The following is an 18945-nucleotide window of genomic DNA, read 5'->3' as shown; positions in this document are numbered from 1 at the left end:
ATTCAGAAATAAATAAACCCGAATCGATATTTGGTGCACACAGGACAGGAACGGAAGGGGTTACGGAAGATACATTAATATAATAAAATTCTTTATTAAAGGAAAATCTCACATCGTCATAAGTTTATATAAAATTACAGCTTAATATGTGTACAAACACTCACTCATCAACCACTTCCTGTTGGCATTTGTGTAATTATCCAGTCGACTGCATAAACATGAACAGCTACAGTCCTGTCGAAATGTGATTTCAGTGACAGAGAGGCTGGGTTTAGGATTTCAGCAGCTGCTGCTGTGATGGAATTTTCATACACACACACACAGGGTTCAGTTCCAGTGCGAGCAGAAGCACCTTGTCGGCGGGAGGTAGGAGCTGCCGGTTCAAGATGACCGGAAAGCTCCGGTAACCAGAATAGTCACTCTCTACAAACACAGTGAGCAGAAAAGCATGTCGAACCTTTAGATCGACATGGTAACTTAATCAGGTGCCCAGGTGTCTTATCAGTGGACGCTGTGAACATTTAACTCGTATAATAAAACACAAAAGTGTCCTAAAGTGATAAAAGTGAATTCAGAACAAATCCCTCCATGTCCAGTAAATTGTGCATCAAAAGAAACGTGTGACCCGTGAAGACTTTAAATCCTTAGTCGAGTTGCCTTTTTCCGCTGCAGGCCGTGCTCCAAATCACAAAAAAAAAAGAAGTGCTTTTTCTTGTCCACAGCCTCGTCTTCATTACAGCTCCACACCTCTAGTTGGCCACAGTGAGCCTCGCCGAACACAGCGCCTGCCCAAGGTGATTAGAGGCTCGAATGTGGTACGTCCCAGAATCACTGGGTTGCACTTCGGTCAGAGTGAGCGTACACAGCCCGTCCGCTTTGTACTCGATCTGCATGCGGTCCGTCTCCTTGAGGGGCTCGTTGCCAAGTAGCCACACCACTTCCGGGTCAGGATAACCTAAAGAAAAACAAAACAAAAAAAAAGACCACACTCTAGGCCTGTAACTCTTTCTGGTTATGTAGATTTGGTCCCGCTGTGGGTGTAAACAACATGCCGAGTCTTGTTACCTTGGACGACGCAGGCCATGTGTACAGTAGAGCCGCATGGCTCTGTAAGGTCGTGAAGGGTTTGTGGGAAATTCGGCTCACTCCTCAGCTGCGTCTCCAGAGCCAGAACTGCCTCTTCTGCCTCCTTCGCTAGACTTTTGTCTTTGGCGGAGAATAAACACCAGCAACATGATATTAGTGTTCAGTACAAACGGGTACAGGGATTTTTACACCGCACGTTTCTTACCATTAACCTGGCTGGAAGGAGATTGAGAATCCGAGGTGTCCGACTTGTTAGACAGGTTCGCCATCCTCTTTAGCGCCAGCACGGCTTTGCCGGTTCTCTGCAACACCCCACCGTAAAATCAAACATGGAATCCAACACTGAAGAGATTAGAAATTAAAGACTGGCACATAAGCTGAACGAACCTGCCATCTTTGCCTGGCCAGGAAACGCCGCATCTTGTCTTTGTTGAGGGTTTTTGTGACTCGCCTCGAGCACGCGGCCATCCACGGATGAGCCAAAGCCTGCTCGCACGACAGCCGCTCCCTGCGCATGTTGGAGACACAAAAAACAATATCAATACAACGGGATCAAAAAAGCATTTCAGGATTCCAGCTGTTGTGCGTTACGAAACCTTTTGTTCTTCTTCAGCAGCTCGCAAATAAAATCCTTAGCCTCGTCAGTGATGTCCTCGAACTCGGGGTCGAAATCCCAGGTCGCGGCGGTGACCAGCGAGAGAGTCTCAGCGTCCGTGCTTCCCTGAAACGGCGACTCTCCGCTCAGTCTGCCCGCAACACACAATGAGATTAAACACAAACCCAGAGCGCACATTAAAACGGAGATGCGCGGGACGGTACGTACAGGATGTAGCAGATCACCCCGATGCTCCACATGTCCGTTGCCAGATCCACGGGCTCGTAGCCGACCACCTCTGGAGCCACAAACTCGGGCGTGCCGTGCATCACCCTCAGAGGGTTTCCGGGTTCTGTGGGAGGAATTCAGGGCAATTTGGTCGTCCAATCGAAATGTTTAATTTTAACATATTCAGCAAATGGTGCGAGATATAAAACATAACGTATACAGGAAAAATTGGACAATTTATTATATTAATAATTAAAATAAATATCATATCTCACCGAGTTTCCTAGCCAGGCCAAAGTCGATGATCTTTATAAGTGTCCCGGTGGCGTTGAGGCACACTATGTTCTCGGGTTTCAGGTCGAGGTGGACGATTTTTTTGCGGTGAAGATACAGGACGCCCTCCAGGATCTGCCGCATGTACTGCATGCTGTTGGGCTCCGTGTGCTCGAAGTTATCGTCCACGATGCGCTCGAAGAGCTCACCGCCGGCGATGCTGGAACACATCAACAGGTGATCAAACGTGTGGAGTCGAGGGGGTGGAAGAGGCTAAAGCGCCGCCGCATCGTAACACTCACTACTCCATGATCAATGCAATCTCCGAGCGGGTGTCGAACGCGCCCAGGCACTGCACCAGTTTCGGATGGTGTAGCTCCTTCATCAGTTTGATCTCTTCTCTGGCTGCATCTTTATCCTTGGACCCGATCGCACGGTAGAACTTTCCGGCACACACGCGTCCTGTCTCCTTGTGGGTCAGCCGGAACACCTGGCCAAACTTCCCTCTGGGGAGAAATAATTCGACTGCAGTGTGAGATCAGTGTATTATAGAAATTATTAACGTGTCTCTATCGCACAATTCGCTTAAGAACATACTTACACTCCCAGCTTTTCATGGATGTCATAACAGTCTTTGACCTTGTGCACAGTGTCAATAATGACATCGCCTTGCGCGAGAATCTTCTCCTGTGGCTCGACTGGTGGGGGGTACAAAAAACAAAACCGTGTTTCGGGTTATAGTCATTTTTCTGCTCGTCAAGGAAGATGCATTTTTATAGCCTTTATTCACATTTTACAGAACAGATAAAAAAAAAGGAAGCCTGTTTTACAATTTGCATTATGCAATCACAGATCTTGCTTTTGTAATTGTTTTTTGCATAACTTGCAGGACACAAGTGTTTAAGTCAACCCGGGACTTTTGATGGTGCAGAATACAAAAGTAACTCTAGAAGGAAGTATTGTCCGTTAAAGGAACATTAGAGGAGGTATTGTCACATCCCCCAAACAAGTGAAAATGGCTTCCGTTGGGGTCAGATAATGTGAAACTGAGAAAATTTTCTACTTTGATGGTGTCCAAGCACTAATTAACGCTGGGATAAGTGCATTAGTGTAGCAGAGGGTTATATGGAGAAATAAAGGACGTTCTGTTATTCTGCACAATCAAAAGTCCCGCTTTGACTCGGACGCCCTTTGTAGTTTAGCATTTGCACAGATTGTTATCTGTAGCTAGAGCGTACCTGCTGTATCCATCTTAATGGAGTCCGACTCTTCACTGGGGTCGCTGACCCCCACGGCGTTGCAGGCTCGTACTCGGAAGCGGTACTCGCCCTGCGCGCGAAGTCCAGAGCGAACCCGGTACGTGGTGTCCTTACACTGCGAAGTGAGCACGCTCCAGTCCTCGGATTCACCTGGACCAACACTTTTCATCTCTACGACATAATCTGTGATTTGTGAACCGCCATCGTAACCCGGTCCACTCCAGGACAGAACCAAAGAACTGCGAGTCAGCTGGGAGACAAATGGACACGACGCTGGGCGTTCCGGCCGATCTGAGGAAACAACGGGAATTTAATTTTTTACTTAAAAAACTTAAATTGACAGCGTGACCATTTCTGTCAATGTGAAAAGTACTGGATAAGTTTTCAGACCTCTAATGCTGAGAACGACTGTATGTTGAGCGAGGCCGTGTCGAGTTCGAACAAAGAGCGTGTAGCTTCCTACGTCCACAGGAAGCACTTTAGAAATGGTCAAGACGCTGCCAGTAGTGCTGCTCTCTATGCATGTGCGATCGCCGTCCACCACGACCTGTTGGGAAATTAAAAATGAAAAAAGAAATGGTTAGTTTATATAGCCGACATTAGTGGATGACTTAGTTTAAAACAGTTTTAGGATAAGGTAAAAACTCTCCATATCTTTTTATAGTTACATTTAAAAACATGAATTACTGATTTGGACGACAAAGTATATTCAAGTTGTGCTTAACCTTTTTTCCACCCATTCACATCATCACACAAAATCTCAGATGAAAGATTTAATTGATTTGCAGCAGGTCCCGCCAATTCTTCTATCACTTTTATTGTGCATCATTAAAAGAGGATGACAAAATCTTGAGACCTTTTTCTTGTTGTGGATCCAGCAGGACGCCGAAGGCCCCGAACAGCTGTAGGAGCAGGAAAGCTGTGCCGTCTCCCCAACACACACCTGCACCTTCTCGACAGGGTCCACGAACTCAACCACAGGGCCTGAGAAAAATAGAGAGAAATGATGGGATGAATAGAAATGATTTCATTTCAGGACATGAACTACACCAGGAGATAGTGATTCGGACACTGTTTGGGAGTTACCGGTACTTCTGCATATGTACTGTATATCCAAAAACATTGTATTTGGTTTGCAGTGTCCTATAGAGCCATCGCCCTAGCATTCTGGTATGATTTTTGTCATTCCTTGGAACCTTCTCGCCAGGGTTCCACTCAATGTACCACTGCTGAATTTCATAACCTGGAATCTGATTTCTCAGGAGGATTGTGAGGAGATCCAGCTGTGGTTCTTCTGCCTGCAGATCAAGGGTATACTTCATCTCAACTGCACACTCTTTGCATCACTGTGCAAGTCTTACAAGATCTAACCCAGTACTTGGATCAACCAAGTCAATAAACAATAACTGTAGGACTTTGTTGAAGGTGCACAAGCACAAGAAGGGATCTAGGTTGTTTCTTTTTGACCAACCTGCTGGTTACTTTGTCTGAAACACTGACATTTGGATTAGGGTTGTGGTTTTTGGGCACTGTGGGTTAGTTTTGTGTGTGTTTTTTTTTTTTTAGGTGCTTTATTTAAAAATAGATATCCTAAGTTATCTCATGATCACCTGGTTTTACAGCAAATATCCATTATCCAGATATAACGGTACACATCTTGTGTAGGTTCATGGAGGGCCTGGAACCAATCCTGGGGCAAAATGTGTACTCCAATCAGCTTATACGCACAGTTGGAAACCACACAAACACACTTATAAACATACTGCAAGATTTAAACCCCCAACTCTGGAGGAGTTCCATTTCTTTATTTAAAAAAATTTATAAATAAAACCTTGCACAATTTGCAGTAGTATGTGGGTTGGCCTGGGAAAGTGACTCAAACTTGTTTGGAATTTAAAAAACTTTTATTCTGGGCTAAAGAAGCAAAAAAAACGTTGAACAGTTGAGAGCAAGCTGCTGAGAAGTTAGAAAAACCACACATGGCACGAACATCAAGCTTTTCACAGTCATGAGTGTCAATATGAAACTTCTGCTGCAAAACTCACATCACAGCCTTAAATCCTCAGAGCACTGAACCACAGCGCAGAAAGCTTTCACTGCCGTTGTGAAGTTCACACGTGCCGAGACGTCACGTTTCTGCAGACGCACAAACTAGATTCTTTTAAAACGCAGCTGATTTCATTCTTTTCGAAAGAAGTAAAGTCAACAACTAGGCCTGGTCCAGAGATTAGCACACGGCTAATACGACATACTGACTAGCTGGGAAACATGGATATAGTAGCTGGAATTCTTGTTACCTAGCTCGCTCGCTCAAATAAACTGCTAATAAAATAAAATAAAATTTGTATTTGGTAAACATTTTGGATGCTGCTAGTCACTTAAGTTTGCTAGCACTAAACAAAGGTACAGTGCTTCCAGATTTCAGCAAGGTCACAGTTGTTTGTAAAAAACAAACAAACTCTAACATCAGAACTATTGTGTCCACACCATTATGTTGCACGTCGGTTTTAGCCAAACTCATTGTTTTTTTGTGTGAAGTCATCTAGACAGAGAACATTGTAGAAAGCCTGGTGTGACAGAGAAAGAAACATGGCGGACGTGACTTAACATGCCTTCAGGTCAAACTCCTGAACACACTCACCTGCTGCTCCACTGCCGGATCTCCTCCTGGGTTTGACAGCTAAAGCGTGGACAAACAACAAACCAAACCAAACAGGTTTAAAAGACAATTCAGGTACAGGTGAATCAGTCATGTGACCTCCAGGGAAGTGTGGGTAATGGCTAATGGCTAATGGCTAACTCATTGGTTAATAATAGGAATAATAAAAGTTTTCTTGAGTAGCCTTAGATAGAAACTATGACTCACTTCTGTCATTTTAAGACACCTTTGGCTCAGACGAGTGTTGGCAAGAACTTTTGTTTAAAAAAAAAAAAAATTGTGTGAACCATTTTTTTGTTTGTTTGTTTGTTTGTTTGTTTGTTTTTTTACCAGGTTATTTGAATCATAGGAAGATGCTCTGATGCATTGTTTTTATATTGTCATACAACATAACGATAGTCACTGTAAAATACATTCAGTTCATTGTTACAAGCAGTGTTCAAGTCAAACCGGGACTTTTTTTGTGATAATTGTGCGGGATAACAGAACACAGTGATGAGAGTAAAAAATCATTTTTTCCCCCTCTATATAACCGCCTGCTACACTAATGTACTTATCCCAGTGTTTCACTAGTGCTTGGACAACATCATGGTGGAACGTTTTCTCTGTACACCAGAGCCATGATCGGACTTCCTGCTTCACATCTCACCTGAAACCCTGGCCTCCCAAGAACCCCTTTAATTTTCCCAAACATGCGGAAATGGCTTGGTGCGAGTGGTGTTGGTGAATGTTTGTGTGTACTGTTCCCACAGACGGATTCGTCTCTTGTGCAATTTGGCGATAAGTTATCCGACGCTTGTTAACGGGAACGACCTCGTCCAGGACGGTTATACATGGACGAACAGCCTTATTTAAAAACCTTTTACACCGACTAAACATCTCATTATCATACTGTGCCTGAAGTCTTCTGTATCTTTATGATTTCATTTACCAGGAATATCATTGCAAGTCCCAGTTTGACTTGAACGCCCCTTGTATTTCATGCTGTTGAATGTTGATATCCAAACTTTTACATAAATTATCAGTAGATACTTATTTACTTTTCAGTAACTGCATGAGTTGTACAGTATGTGTGTATGTATGCTTACAACATAGCAAGAAATTAATTAAGGAACAAGTCAGACGTTTTATTTGTTCATAATTGCTGTAAAGTTTTGGTATCTCTTATATTACATTAGACATTCTTCTCTCTCTCTCTCTCTCTCTCTCTCTCTATCTCACACACACTTAATTTGTTTGTCCTCAAACTCTACCTCTAGTTCAAAACTCATAGTCTGCCAATTAAATCGGATTAAATCTAGTCACAAGTCAGCATGACTCAGTGTACTCTAGTGTCGTTCTACCAAAACCATACAAGAGCATTTAACTGGGACGGTCCAAAAGTCCTTCAATCATCTCTAACTGACCTTTACATGTGTCCACATCTGTATTTTCTTTGTCTTTCTTTGCTGTGCCGTTCTCCTTGCTCCTCACCCCACATCCTGCAGCTGGAGACTCTCTTGCTGGCTTGATCTCCATGGTAATGGTGGTCTTGTAAGTCTTCGTCTCAGCACCTCCATCACAGTCCATCTTTCGCAGAGTTACTGAAGTTCCTCAGGGCGATTAGACAGCAGTTTTACATACTCGCCGCCCCTCTTCCTGTTGTGTTTCCTGCCCGGGGTTGCTTCATTGTCAGCACAGAGACGTCTGTAAATGTGCTCTGTCAGTGTGTGTGTGAATGTGTGAGTGTGTATGTGAGAGTGTCTGAAAGTCTCACTAATCATGCTGTGCCTTCCTTTCATCTCGCATCAGAATGAGCAAGCTAGGCGTGTCTTCAGCCCCGAAACATTGTGGGCGTGTCATTTGAGAGGGCGAGAGAAAGAAAAGGATGAGCTACACAGGTCTCGGAAGCGGGCTGAGATTAATTAGATTCAAAAGTAATTAAAAAGCAGGGAACAGAAATTAGAACAATACGCATAAACAGCAGTTATTACATTATGAGTACAGAATGTTAAGTAGCTGGTCGGATCACGCTCATGTTCCTCTGATCGTACACAATACATCCACATCCTCCTTACACACTCTTTTGTTGTATTTGTGGGTGTGGGTGTGTGCATGAGGTGCTTTTGTTAAGTGTTATGCAAATAGTGATGTGATGGACGTTTAAGTCAAAGGAGGACTTTTGATTGTGTAGAATAACAGAAGAGTTCTACATGTAGAAAAACGCCCTTTATTTCTCTAAATAATCCCCTGATACTCTAATGCCATCTATACCATCACTAGAGTTACACTAGTGCTTGGGTATCATCAAGGTAGGAGGTTTTCTAAGTACGTCAGAGCCATGATTCATTTCTGAAACCCTGGCCTCCCAGGCCTCCCTTTAATGGCCCTGACATGTGGAAATGACTCGGAGTGAGGTCGGGGTATGTGGCAATCAGTGTCGGGGACGTTACTGTTTAAAGTGACTAATTACATTACAAAATTACTGCCATTAAAAAGTTACATAACAGCATTACTTTCTGATAAAACATCAAAGAAGTAATCCATGTACTCTAACGTTACTTTGTAACGCGTTACACCCAACACTAGTGGCAATAACGTTGGTGTATGTGTGTGTGTACAGTTCCCACAGACAGATGCGCCTCTTCCACCAGTTGACGACAAGTTTTCTGTAAATTTTCAAGGATCATACGGCTTTCTTTAAAATGTTGGTTCCATTCAGATGATTTACTGCAGCTATGAGTCTCATCAGCGCACTGTGCTTTGAAATGTTGTTTATCCCCTCATTCACCAGAAGTTTCCAGAAAAGTCCCGATTTGTACATGAATTCACAAACTAACAGACTAAAGGACCTTATCGAGCAAGCAGTTGCACATACATGCGACAGATGTATGTAGTGCCAAAATCCAGACACAGAGACACAAGGGTGCAATGGACAGGAAATTTCACACGCATACCACAGATGCTCGTGAACGCATAAACAAACCCATTTCTGAAAAATTCCTAAGAACTCCGGATGTGCTGATCTTTATCTGGCATTTATGGAAGAGCTAATTGTCCAGCATCCTGTTTTTTTTAAATTTTTTTGTTTAAGGGCACAGGAAATAAAACATCAACATGGACATGTGAGGAGACAGCGATGTGACAATAGCGTGGTGGTTATGAATTAGCATCCCTATTGCTTACACTGTTGCTTGTGCAGTACAGCATTCTGAAAGTCTCTACATGGATTGAGTCTATACTCTAATTTGTCACTTATTGTTACATTTATAGAAGGAGTCTCCAGTTCCAGCACTCATATGAGGTAGAATTTTCCAATTTTCTTCCCTAATTTAGTCGTAGCCAATTCCTCCCCTTCACTAGGGGGCTCCCACATTAAGGCTACTACCACTCAGCCGGGAGGGCCGAAGACTATCACGTGTTTCCTCTGAATCGGGTGACGTCAGCCGACCGCATCTTTTCGAACTGCTTGCTCACGCACCATTTGGGGCGGAGTAACACTCTCGGAGGAAAGCGCTAGCCGATCCTTTCGCGTGCGCGAGCTCACAGACGCCCCTGATTGGTTGTAGAGCCGTTTTTTAGTTTGAGAGCGCAAGTACCTCTCATCCCTCCCCTCTGAGAGAGCTCGGCCAATTAGCTCTCTCTAGACCTCCGGCTGTGAGAGAGAAACAGCATCACCGGGGGTTCGAACCAGCGATCTCCGGATGATAGGGCGAGCACTTTACCAGTCATCTGCTGCTATTCTGACCACATGCTGTATCATGTCTGCATATTAATCATGGACAGCGAGTAAAAAACAAAGAGCGAAGGTAAAATTCCGCGTGAAACTGGGAAAATCTGCCACAGAGACATTAGACACGACTCTGCAAGTTCATGGTGAAGCTGCAATTAGGTATTTCAAGGTGTTTTAAGTTGCACACGTGCTTTAAGAGCGGAAGAACATCTCTGAAAGACGAAATAGCTTAACCCCTAAAAATGTTTAAATCACTCGGCCATACACCCTCCGTTGTCGCTGCGTCGTCCGGAACAGTCCAGACAATCCTCCCATTTGATTTAAAGAGGTGCCATCTTGCTGCCAAGTTGGTCCCCAGGCTGTTCACCTAGGAGCAGAAGAAACATCACATCAAGCTCTTCCGAGAACTCCATCAGCGTGTCGTGGGTGACCTGTCCTTCATGTCCAGAGGATCATTACTGGTGACGAAACTTGGAGATGAAGCAACAATCTTCACCGAGGAAGAGCCCGTCATCTTCGCGACTGTAAAAGTCGAGGCAGGACTGCAGATTGACCAAGAGCATCCTCATTGTCTTATTCGAGGTTTGCGGCGGCGTGTATCGAGAATTCGTCCTCAGGGGCCAGGCCTTAAGGTGTCTGTGGACAATGAACATAGCTAAACTCGAAACGTTTTGATACCACCTCGTATAACAATCAGGTTGTTTTCCACCAGGTTGTTTTTGTTAGTTTGTTTTAATAAAACAATTAATGTTTTGTAATGTCTCGCTCATTAATACCTCATAATAACGCACTCTTCAACCCTAACTTGCTGAGGAACGAAACACTCTGACGTGACGACGCTTACTTTTGCTTCACTGCACCACTGTCGTTGATTGTTTTTTCTTTAACAACACACCTCAGAGTTTTATTCCAGTGCATTGAAATGTACTCGCTGTCACAATGACCGCTAACATATTTAATGCTAAAAGATTTTGAGATCCAGACGTAGAGGATACACACCGCTCCATCAGGGAACGATCTCTCGATCTGTCACTAGTTACAGCTCCAACGAGTCTGGGAAACTTAAAAGGCTCATATCTTGGTGGTGTTGTGCGACAGGTTTAGCTTCTCGTTTTTCTTTTTTCCCTCGTGCATTACTCCTTCATTGTGTAAAGAAATAAAGGGTTCATTGTGAGAGCGCTTTAGTGAAATAACTGAGGTCAGGAGGAAGCACTAAAGTAGGTAGAGCCAGTTTGACGTTTCAGTACAATGCTATTGTTCAACGGTTAAGTCAGCGCGGTAGCGCATTGTGTCTCGTACGCACTGTAATCCGATCTCGTGTGCTTACGATGACGTTACAGGTTTAGACGCTGCTCGGTGATGGTACGTACTAGTATCATCTTTACCCTGTTGTATATTTCATTTGGAAGTTTCATCTGTTCTTTAGAGGCGTTTGAGTCAAACCGGGACTCGTGTTGAGGTTTCTGGTGAATGAAGGCGTAAAAGCCATCGACTTGTACAGAAGACTGTGATGAGACTCGTACATCCGTGAATGACTGAATCCAGGCCGAGGTGGCTCGGAGCCCACTGCGGTCGATCGAACTCCATCAGCAGCTCAGATACTCCAAGGAAAGCGCTATCCACCTACTTCTACTTGCGTAAGCATACAGATGCCCATGATTAGCCAGTGTCGCTGTGATTGATATTAGAGATCAGGGCAGCCACGCCTCCTTTCAGCTCCTGGCTATGGATTGGCTGTGGCATCACCCGGGGCTCAAACTTGTGAAGTCCAGATCATAGGACGAGCACGTTTCTGCCGTGCCACTCGGGAGCCCAGCGTGACCTTGTAACACAAATTACAGACTGAAAGTGATATGTGACTTTTTCAGAAAGAAGTCCAAGAGCTCGAAAGGGTGGCCAGTTTATAACTTTCAGTTGACCTGAAACAGATTAAAAACGACCCCTAAACGTTGCTTTTCCTAAAACGGGGACGGAATTATTCATTTCTTTATGGGTGTCGATACTAAAATTGGTCTAAGCTCCTATAAGCATATGACCTGCAAAAACTGCTGTTTAAATGCAAAACAGTTAAGGATCCCCCCCCCAAAAAAAAAATCTGTAATGTCCGTAACCATGTTAAATTCATGTTGCAACACCTTAAAAATTTTGTATTTTAGTATAATACACTTTTTCAAGTTTATGTCTTTTCATGAGAAATCTAAATTGGCCGAGTTTCATCTGAATGACGTTAATGAAGTTAAGATCAAAAGAAATCAAATAAGATTTGAATTAAAAAAAAGGGACGGCTACGTTAACGAGTACAGATTTAAAAACATTCTGATGTATGTTCCAGTGTATTTATTCATATTCTTTATTATTATTATTTTTGTTTTACAGATTAAAAATTTTACATGTACTATACACAGATGTAAATATACACAACGAGGAAATGATCCATATTTTTAAATATCAGATTTTTAAAAATAATCATTTAAAAGATGTCCAGTTGACTCTTCGAATCGAATGCGTGTAACACTGATCATGATTGTGGAATTATAAAAGCATGATGTTATAATAAATATACAATGATGCGGTTATTCATATTGTTTCTGTCCAGGTAACGCTGATCTGCGGTTCAAGGCTTCAGGGCTTTTGGTCGTTAGCGGCTCGCTGTCTCCGGATCAGCTCGGCGTACAGACCTCCTCTCCTCAGCAGCTCAAGGTGAGTTCCAGCCTGCCAGGGGAACCAAAACAACAAAAAAGAGTCAGACCTAAAACAAACTAGCTTACAGTCCTATGATGTCATGTTCAGGATATCTGTTTTCATCTCCCTTCATGCTGTTGATGTGTATGAGGAATAAAACACTTCGGGGCAGTAACCGTAAACACCCCCCCCCATGCTTCCCACCTCTACCACTCTGCCGCTGTTCATGACGCAGATAAGATCCGCCCCCTGGATGGTACTGAGGCGGTGTGCGATGATGAGCACGGTGCGCCCCTCTGTGGCCCGGTCGAGCGCCTCCTGCACCACGCGCTCGGACTCGGCGTCCAGCGCGCTCGTGGCCTCGTCCAGAATCAGCACACTGGGGTTCTTCACCAGGGCACGCGCGATGGCAATCCGCTGCTTCTGCCCACCTGACAGGGTCACACCTCGCTCACCTGGACGGAGAGTTTTACTCAGCAACTCAAACTACTGTACTGTAATCTCATCGCGCTTCTCGTCTCTCAGAGTTCTGTAGTTTAAAACTAAGCACTCACCCACCACAGTGTCGTAACCGTCAGGGAAGTTGGTGATGAAGGTGTGGGCATTGGCCTGCTTGGCTGCGGCCGTCACCTCAGCGTCCGTGGCGCCCGGCTTACCGAATCGGATGTTTTCCATCACCGTGGTGCCGAACAGGACCGGCTCCTGTTATTAACATCAGAGACAAACAGTAGGGTCAAGGCGCAGACAACAAAAGCGAGCCGGATAGGTAGAGATATAGACAGGTGGACAGACAGACAGACGAAAAACATCTGATAGACAGACAGACAGAACAGATGAGCAAACAGACAGATAATTGGGAAACAGACAGGAAAGTGGACATATAAGATAAAGGGGGGACAGATTTAAAGCTGTCAAGACAGACAGACAGGAATGCAAAAAATCAGACAGACAGACAGACAGAGACATGTCAAGGATGGAAGAAGGCAGGGAGACAGGTAGAAAAGGAGACAGAGGGACATAAGGACAAAGAGACAACAAAGAAGACAGGGACATGAGATAGGCAGGCAGACAATCAGACAGAGAGATACGTGGTCAGTCCGGCAGGGAGACAGACAGACAGAGGCACAACCAGACAGACAGACAGGAAAAAGACACAGAAGATGCACATGTACGTACAGACAGAAACAGAAAGACAAACACAGACAGGGAGGCAAACAGACAGACAGACGGGTTATACAGACAGACAAACATAGAATCAGACACACACACGGACTGGAAGTCAAACTGTTTCAGTATCGTTCTCATCCTGCTTTAAAAGATCTAAACTTTATTATAACCTGCCTGACTAATGAATCCAATCACGTGACCCCTGAGCCAGGACGGGTCCAGCGTCCTGATGTCCTGTCCGTCCAGCATGACGGCTCCACCACTCGGGTCGTAGAAGCGCTCGAGCAGCGCCGCCACCGTGGATTTACCTGAGGCGCGACACAGGGACACACCGTTTCCGTGGCAAGTAGAAATACCGCCATCTCACTGTAGTGTGATGTGTACAGTACTGTAGGCGCGCGCGCGAACACACACACATACATACATATATATATACACTGTATATATAGTACCTCCACCAGATTCTCCAACAATAGCCACCGTTTTACATGGAGGTAGAGTCAGGTTGAGGTTCTTCAAAACCTGGTTGCCTGGTCTCGTCGGATAGCTACCAAAAAAAAAAAAAAAAAAAAACATAAACAAACTAACATTAAAACATGATTGAGTGGTAGTAGTAGCCTTAATGTGGTAGTCCCCTAGTAAAGGTAAGGAATTGGACACGACTAAAGTAGGGAGAAAATCCGGGAAAAAAACAAAAAACAAAACAAAGGCGTGTCTACAGCGAACCTAAAGTCGACGTTCAGGAAGTCTACTCTTCCCGTTAAAGACTCGCGTGCGATCCGTTTCCCGCCCGTCAGTGAAATGGTGGGTTCCAGGGTCATGTACTCGAACACACGAGCTCCTGCACTCATCCCCCGCACCATCTGGGAAAAACAAGGACATTTTATTTGACAGCTTTGACGATAAAGTGGGTTGGTTACTGCAGACGTAAAGGTATAAGACAACGCGATGACAACGTCTTGTTTAACAGATGAAGCTGCAATCACTGGCCAAGTGCTGTGGTATAAAAGGAAGGAAGCACTTATTCAGCACACCCTTGATTGTTTTCCTCTAACAGGACACCCTAGAGTGTTTTTCTTGTAAAATTGTGTGTCACTGTGTCAATCACCTGCCCGAACAGAATTGAGATGCTGGCCAGGGATCTGCAAGGGACGAGAGGTGAAGAAGTGTCAGAAAGATGAGTGAGAAAACGAGACACGGATGAGACAGAGATGTGATCGGGCTGACCTTTGAACCGTTTGCGAGGCAACCAGAAAGGACATGAGGTCACCCGGGGTCATGTCGTTATGCGCCATCAAGGATCCGCCGGCAAAGATAGTCCCGAGGACCAAACCTGAGAAAAAAAAAGATTATTAATTATTATTATTAATGATTATTAATATTATTCTGTATTGAACCGCTATCAGTTTGGTTAGCGCTCACAGTTTAAAACGATGTTAGAAAGACCCTGGAACACCGCGATCCCTCTTCCTAACGCCTCGTTCATCGCAGCAGATTTCTCTACCTCGGTGGCGTACGTCCTGTAGCGTGGAGACGACAAATATCACAGTCGCGCAATAACACACAGTTCATGATCGCTGCAGAGTTCTTCATTAGTTATGGACCTACTCCAGTTCTCTGTCCTCCATGGCGAAGGCTCTCACTGTCCTCACGTTCCCGAGAGCCTCGTCGGCGACGCCTGTAGCTTTCGATACCTGCGAGACACAGAAACCTGATGAATGCGACTCATATTTTTATAGGAACCTTTCCTGAAACCTGGTTGTTGTCCAAAAAATTTTTACGAACTAATTCCCGACCTGTTCCTGGGCTTGGCGAGAAAGCTTGCGCAGGAAGGAGCCGATGAGGGCGCCAGCACCGACGAGACACGGCAGCACCACCATCATCAGTCCCGTCAGCTTCGGAGAGATGACGTAGAGCGAGACGAAGCAGCCGACCGTCTGCGTGACGCTTCGTAAACCCTGAAACAGGATCGCGAACCAAACGGCAGCTTTAACGACGACACGTGTATGATGTGATAAAGCGCTAAAGGGTTAACAGTGATGTAATATTTGTTGTACAGGAGCTGGAATTTTTTCCTGAGGTTTACCTGAGAAATAACCAGCTTGAATGCTGACTTGAACTCCTGGATGTCGGCGGTGAGACGGTTCACCAGCTGTCCCGTCTTATTGGCATCAAAGAACGCCACGTCCTGTCTGGACGAGCATACGGAGCCTTGTTTAATTTGAAATGCACACTGGGTCAAAACAAACCAATTTGGGTTCTTCAAACCTGAGCAATGACGCGAAGAGCGATTTCCTCATCTCGGCGGCGACGCACTCTCCGACCCGGGACAGGAGGATGATGTACCCGGTGGTCAACAAACCCTGAGGAGCACACGTTTCAACCTGGATTCAGTTTGTCCTGCTTACTTAACCCAACGAATAAACCAGCCCAAGTGCTCTCAGCTAGCTAGGTTATCATCACACTGGGCTAATTCCAAAGATGTTCCCAGTATAATGAATTAGGAAAGTGGAGCGGGTTGAAGAATCGTACCTGGAGGCCATACAGGCTGAGCAGCTTGAACGCGGGTGCGCGGATATCCCTCAGGTAATTTCCAACATTTTCCCTTGTGTACCGGGCGACGACGTTCACCAGGTCCCCGAGCATTAGTGGGATCTGGATGTTCAGAGCCGCTGCTCCAAATGCAAGCTGTAAGAACAAGATTTTATTTTATTTTTTTAATTAAATCATGGTTAAAATAAGAAAATCATGCTAATAAGAAAATTCTAGCTGTTAATCCCAGATCAATTAAGAAAACATATGCTTCCACCATCAATGCTGCCCAGGGACGACCCGATGCTATATTATCACGATACCTCGGTGTCGATTCGATTTGTATTGCGATTCTGTTAGTATTGTGATTTTATAAATATACCAGTTCTATAGATGCTGTGCTGTCTGATAATATGTAAATAGCTTAAAGTGCACCACCTGTAGGATGATGGAGGAACTGCAACAGTTTACCACCTCAGACGCAAACGTATATAAATTGAAAATACATTTTTAAAAATTGATTTTGGAGTCAGTGTGGCGATAATTAAGGATGAAAACTCAGACACGACGTACAACAACAGCCCCGATTAGCGCGAGGATCTGCGGCCGGACGAACTCCCAGAGCAGCGGCCAGCTGAATTCTGGGATCTTCTCTTTAGCTTGTGCCTTAGCAGGAGGTTTGTCGTTGTTGTTGAAGTCGGTGCTGCAGTGAGCCACCGTGCTGAACAGCCTTGCTGTGAGCGTTAAAGCAGCCGGTCCCACCGCAAACGTCAGGGCCAGTCTGGGCGACTTGAGGCGATGCCGGGTCACGAGTCGGAGTGCTTTTTGAGCCTTGGTCCACATCTGGAAGACTGCAGTGGTGGTAGTGGTGGTGCGCTGGGATGGGGATTGAAAGGTGGTCCATTGGCGTGAACAACGTCCATATCTGTGAGAAAAGAAATGATGTCATCTTGTTAATGCATAAAACACTTGGGGGCATTAGGTTATAGAGAACATTATAGTAATATAAATCTATTTACAACAAGTCTGCTGCTTCAGTGTTTTTAGAACTTTTTGTCAGATGTTACTCTGGTATACTGAAGAATAATTACATGTGTTCAAGTGGTAATGGCTTTTATCAACAACGCAAATACTGACTTTTTGCATTTAAAAAAAGAGTCATTTTAGTATTTGCGGTGTTGATTCTTCTTTTTCAAGACCTTTGCAGTTCGCCCCGTCATGCTGTCAATCAAATTCTGGGCCACATCCTGACTGATGGCAGCCCATTCTTACATAATCAGTGCTTGGAGTTTGTCAGAATTTCAGGGCTCTTGAAGTTCTCAGTGGGATTTTAGGGATTCCCATAAGACCATTCATTCATGTGTGGCGTTGCTTCTCAGTCTGGTATCTTTTGCCTAAGAACACAGACATGAATAAAGAACGGTACAAAAACATCCTCCGAGAGCAACTTCTCCCAACCAACCAATAACAGTTTGGTGACCAACAATGCCTTTTCCAGCATGATGGAGCTCCTCGCCATAGGGCAAAAGTCTCGGGGAACAAAAAAAAAAACAAAATTTTAGGTCCATGGCTAGGAACCTCTCCAGAGCGTAATCCCATTGAGAACTTGTAGTCAATCCTCAAGGGGCGGGTGGACAAACAAATACCCACAAACTCCAGCGCCATCAGTCAGGGTGTGGCCCACAAGTTGATTGACAGCATGCCAGGGTGAATTGGAAAAAGATGGATCAACACTGCAGATATTGACTCCTTACATAAACTTAATGTAATTGTCAATATAAGCCTTAGACGCTTGAAATGCTTGTAATTACACTTCAGTACACCAGAGTAACATCTGACAACAAGATCTAAAAACACTGAAGCTGCAGCCTTTGTGAAATATATATATATATATTTGTGTCATTCTTAAAACCATGTTGAGAAATGTGAGTCTAAGGTCGAAATTGTGGATTCTGGTGTCTGCGAATCAAATGAACCGACTCGATTTAACTGAACCGACTCGAATTAAGTGAACCGACCAGAATTAAATAAACAGACTCAAATCAAGTGAACCGATTCGAATCAAATGAACCGATTTGAATTAAATAAACAGACTCGAATAAAATGAACCGACTCGAATCAAATGAACCGAATCGAATCAAATGAACCGACTCCGATTCAGTAAAGTGATTCAATCAGCCTTAAAAGTCTACAGTACGTTTAAACATGTTGATTTGGCCTGATTTAAAGCGACACGTACAGCGTCTTACATCTTACACACACACACACACACACACCAGAACACAACACAGCAGACGTGTGACAGATGTTTATAAGCCCTGTGTGTGAATATACAGAGTGAATAAACTCTCATACCGGCTGGACAGCAGCAGCAAATCCCTGCCTTTACTGACATTATATCGCAGGAATCGATCCGATCCTGGTGTCAATCGACTGCAGCGCAAAATATGAAACATGATCACTCTCTCATTCGACAGATGTTTTACTATTTTTTTTACAATAACAACAATTTAATTCAAAGCAGGCTACTAATATCTATACGTGCGCCGCCATTTTTAATACAGGTCCCTCCCCCCAAGTGTTACTGGAACAGATCCCGCCTCCTCGCTTACGATTGGCTAGGAGTGGTTGCAGTGCACCCGGGTTCTGTTCTATGATTGGATAGTCATTTGTACGCACGCGCAGACTGATCCATCCAGCCAATAGGAAGGCACAACCGAAAGACGGGTACGATAAAATTTAGAACGCACCC

The 18945-nt window shown here is 44.4% G+C and overlaps 2 protein-coding genes across 3 annotated transcripts; both read right to left on the bottom strand.

Annotated features, from left to right (window-relative positions):
- Positions 1–70: 70 nt before the first annotated feature.
- LOC128520684 (myosin light chain kinase, smooth muscle-like) lies at positions 71–7842 on the bottom strand. Of its 2 annotated transcripts, XM_053495033.1 has the most exons (14): positions 7507–7842; positions 6083–6121; positions 4298–4425; positions 3832–3988; positions 3421–3732; positions 2784–2880; positions 2485–2688; positions 2185–2402; positions 1910–2033; positions 1683–1832; positions 1474–1594; positions 1292–1388; positions 1066–1206; positions 71–955 (listed from the first exon to the last, which is right to left on the bottom strand). In XM_053495033.1, the coding sequence occupies exons 1-14, from the start codon at positions 7667–7669 to the stop codon at positions 750–752; spliced, it is 2157 nt and encodes a 718-aa protein (XP_053351008.1). In that variant the 5' UTR covers positions 7670–7842; the 3' UTR covers positions 71–749. The 2 variants fall into 2 exon arrangements, with proteins under 2 accessions (XP_053351008.1, XP_053351010.1); XM_053495035.1 differs by lacking the exon at positions 6083–6121 and having other exon boundaries at positions 7507–7841.
- Positions 7843–12144: 4302 nt separating this feature from the next.
- On the bottom strand, positions 12145–18745 carry abcb8 (ATP-binding cassette, sub-family B (MDR/TAP), member 8). The gene is made up of 16 exons (XM_053494556.1): positions 18549–18745; positions 16767–17118; positions 16194–16349; positions 15930–16024; positions 15748–15853; positions 15458–15619; positions 15270–15355; positions 15084–15181; positions 14889–14994; positions 14770–14803; positions 14388–14524; positions 14114–14208; positions 13836–13969; positions 13049–13196; positions 12699–12949; positions 12145–12524 (listed from the first exon to the last, which is right to left on the bottom strand). The coding sequence occupies exons 1-16, from the start codon at positions 18647–18649 to the stop codon at positions 12435–12437; spliced, it is 2151 nt and encodes a 716-aa protein (XP_053350531.1). The 5' UTR covers positions 18650–18745; the 3' UTR covers positions 12145–12434.
- Between the last annotated feature and the right edge of the window lie 200 nt (positions 18746–18945).

Source organism: Clarias gariepinus, chromosome 4 (assembly GCF_024256425.1).
Source record: "Clarias gariepinus isolate MV-2021 ecotype Netherlands chromosome 4, CGAR_prim_01v2, whole genome shotgun sequence".
NCBI classification, from domain to species: domain Eukaryota; kingdom Metazoa; phylum Chordata; class Actinopteri; order Siluriformes; family Clariidae; genus Clarias; species Clarias gariepinus.
Note: the sequence above shows the minus strand (reverse complement) of the source record. Positions and strands in the feature narration are given on the sequence as shown.

Excerpts from the sequence above, each read along its gene's own strand:
- LOC128520684 (XM_053495033.1), bottom strand. The coding sequence starts at position 7,669 with ATGGACTGTGATGGAGGTGCTGAGACGAAGACTTACAAGACCACCATT. Across the intron at positions 2,034-2,184 it reads TGGCCTGGCTAGGAAACTCG|AACCCGGAAACCCTCTGAGG; the intron begins GTGAGATATGAT and ends TTCCTCCCACAG. Across the intron at positions 1,595-1,682 it reads CTGCTGAAGAAGAACAAAAG|GGAGCGGCTGTCGTGCGAGC; the intron begins GTTTCGTAACGC and ends CAACATGCGCAG.
- abcb8 (XM_053494556.1), bottom strand. The coding sequence starts at position 18,649 with ATGTTTCATATTTTGCGCTGCAGTCGATTGACACCAGGATCGGATCGA. Across the intron at positions 16,025-16,193 it reads TCAGCCTGTATGGCCTCCAG|GGTTTGTTGACCACCGGGTA; the intron begins GTACGATTCTTC and ends TGTGCTCCTCAG. Across the intron at positions 14,995-15,083 it reads TTCTAACATCGTTTTAAACT|GTTTGGTCCTCGGGACTATC; the intron begins GTGAGCGCTAAC and ends TTTTTTTCTCAG.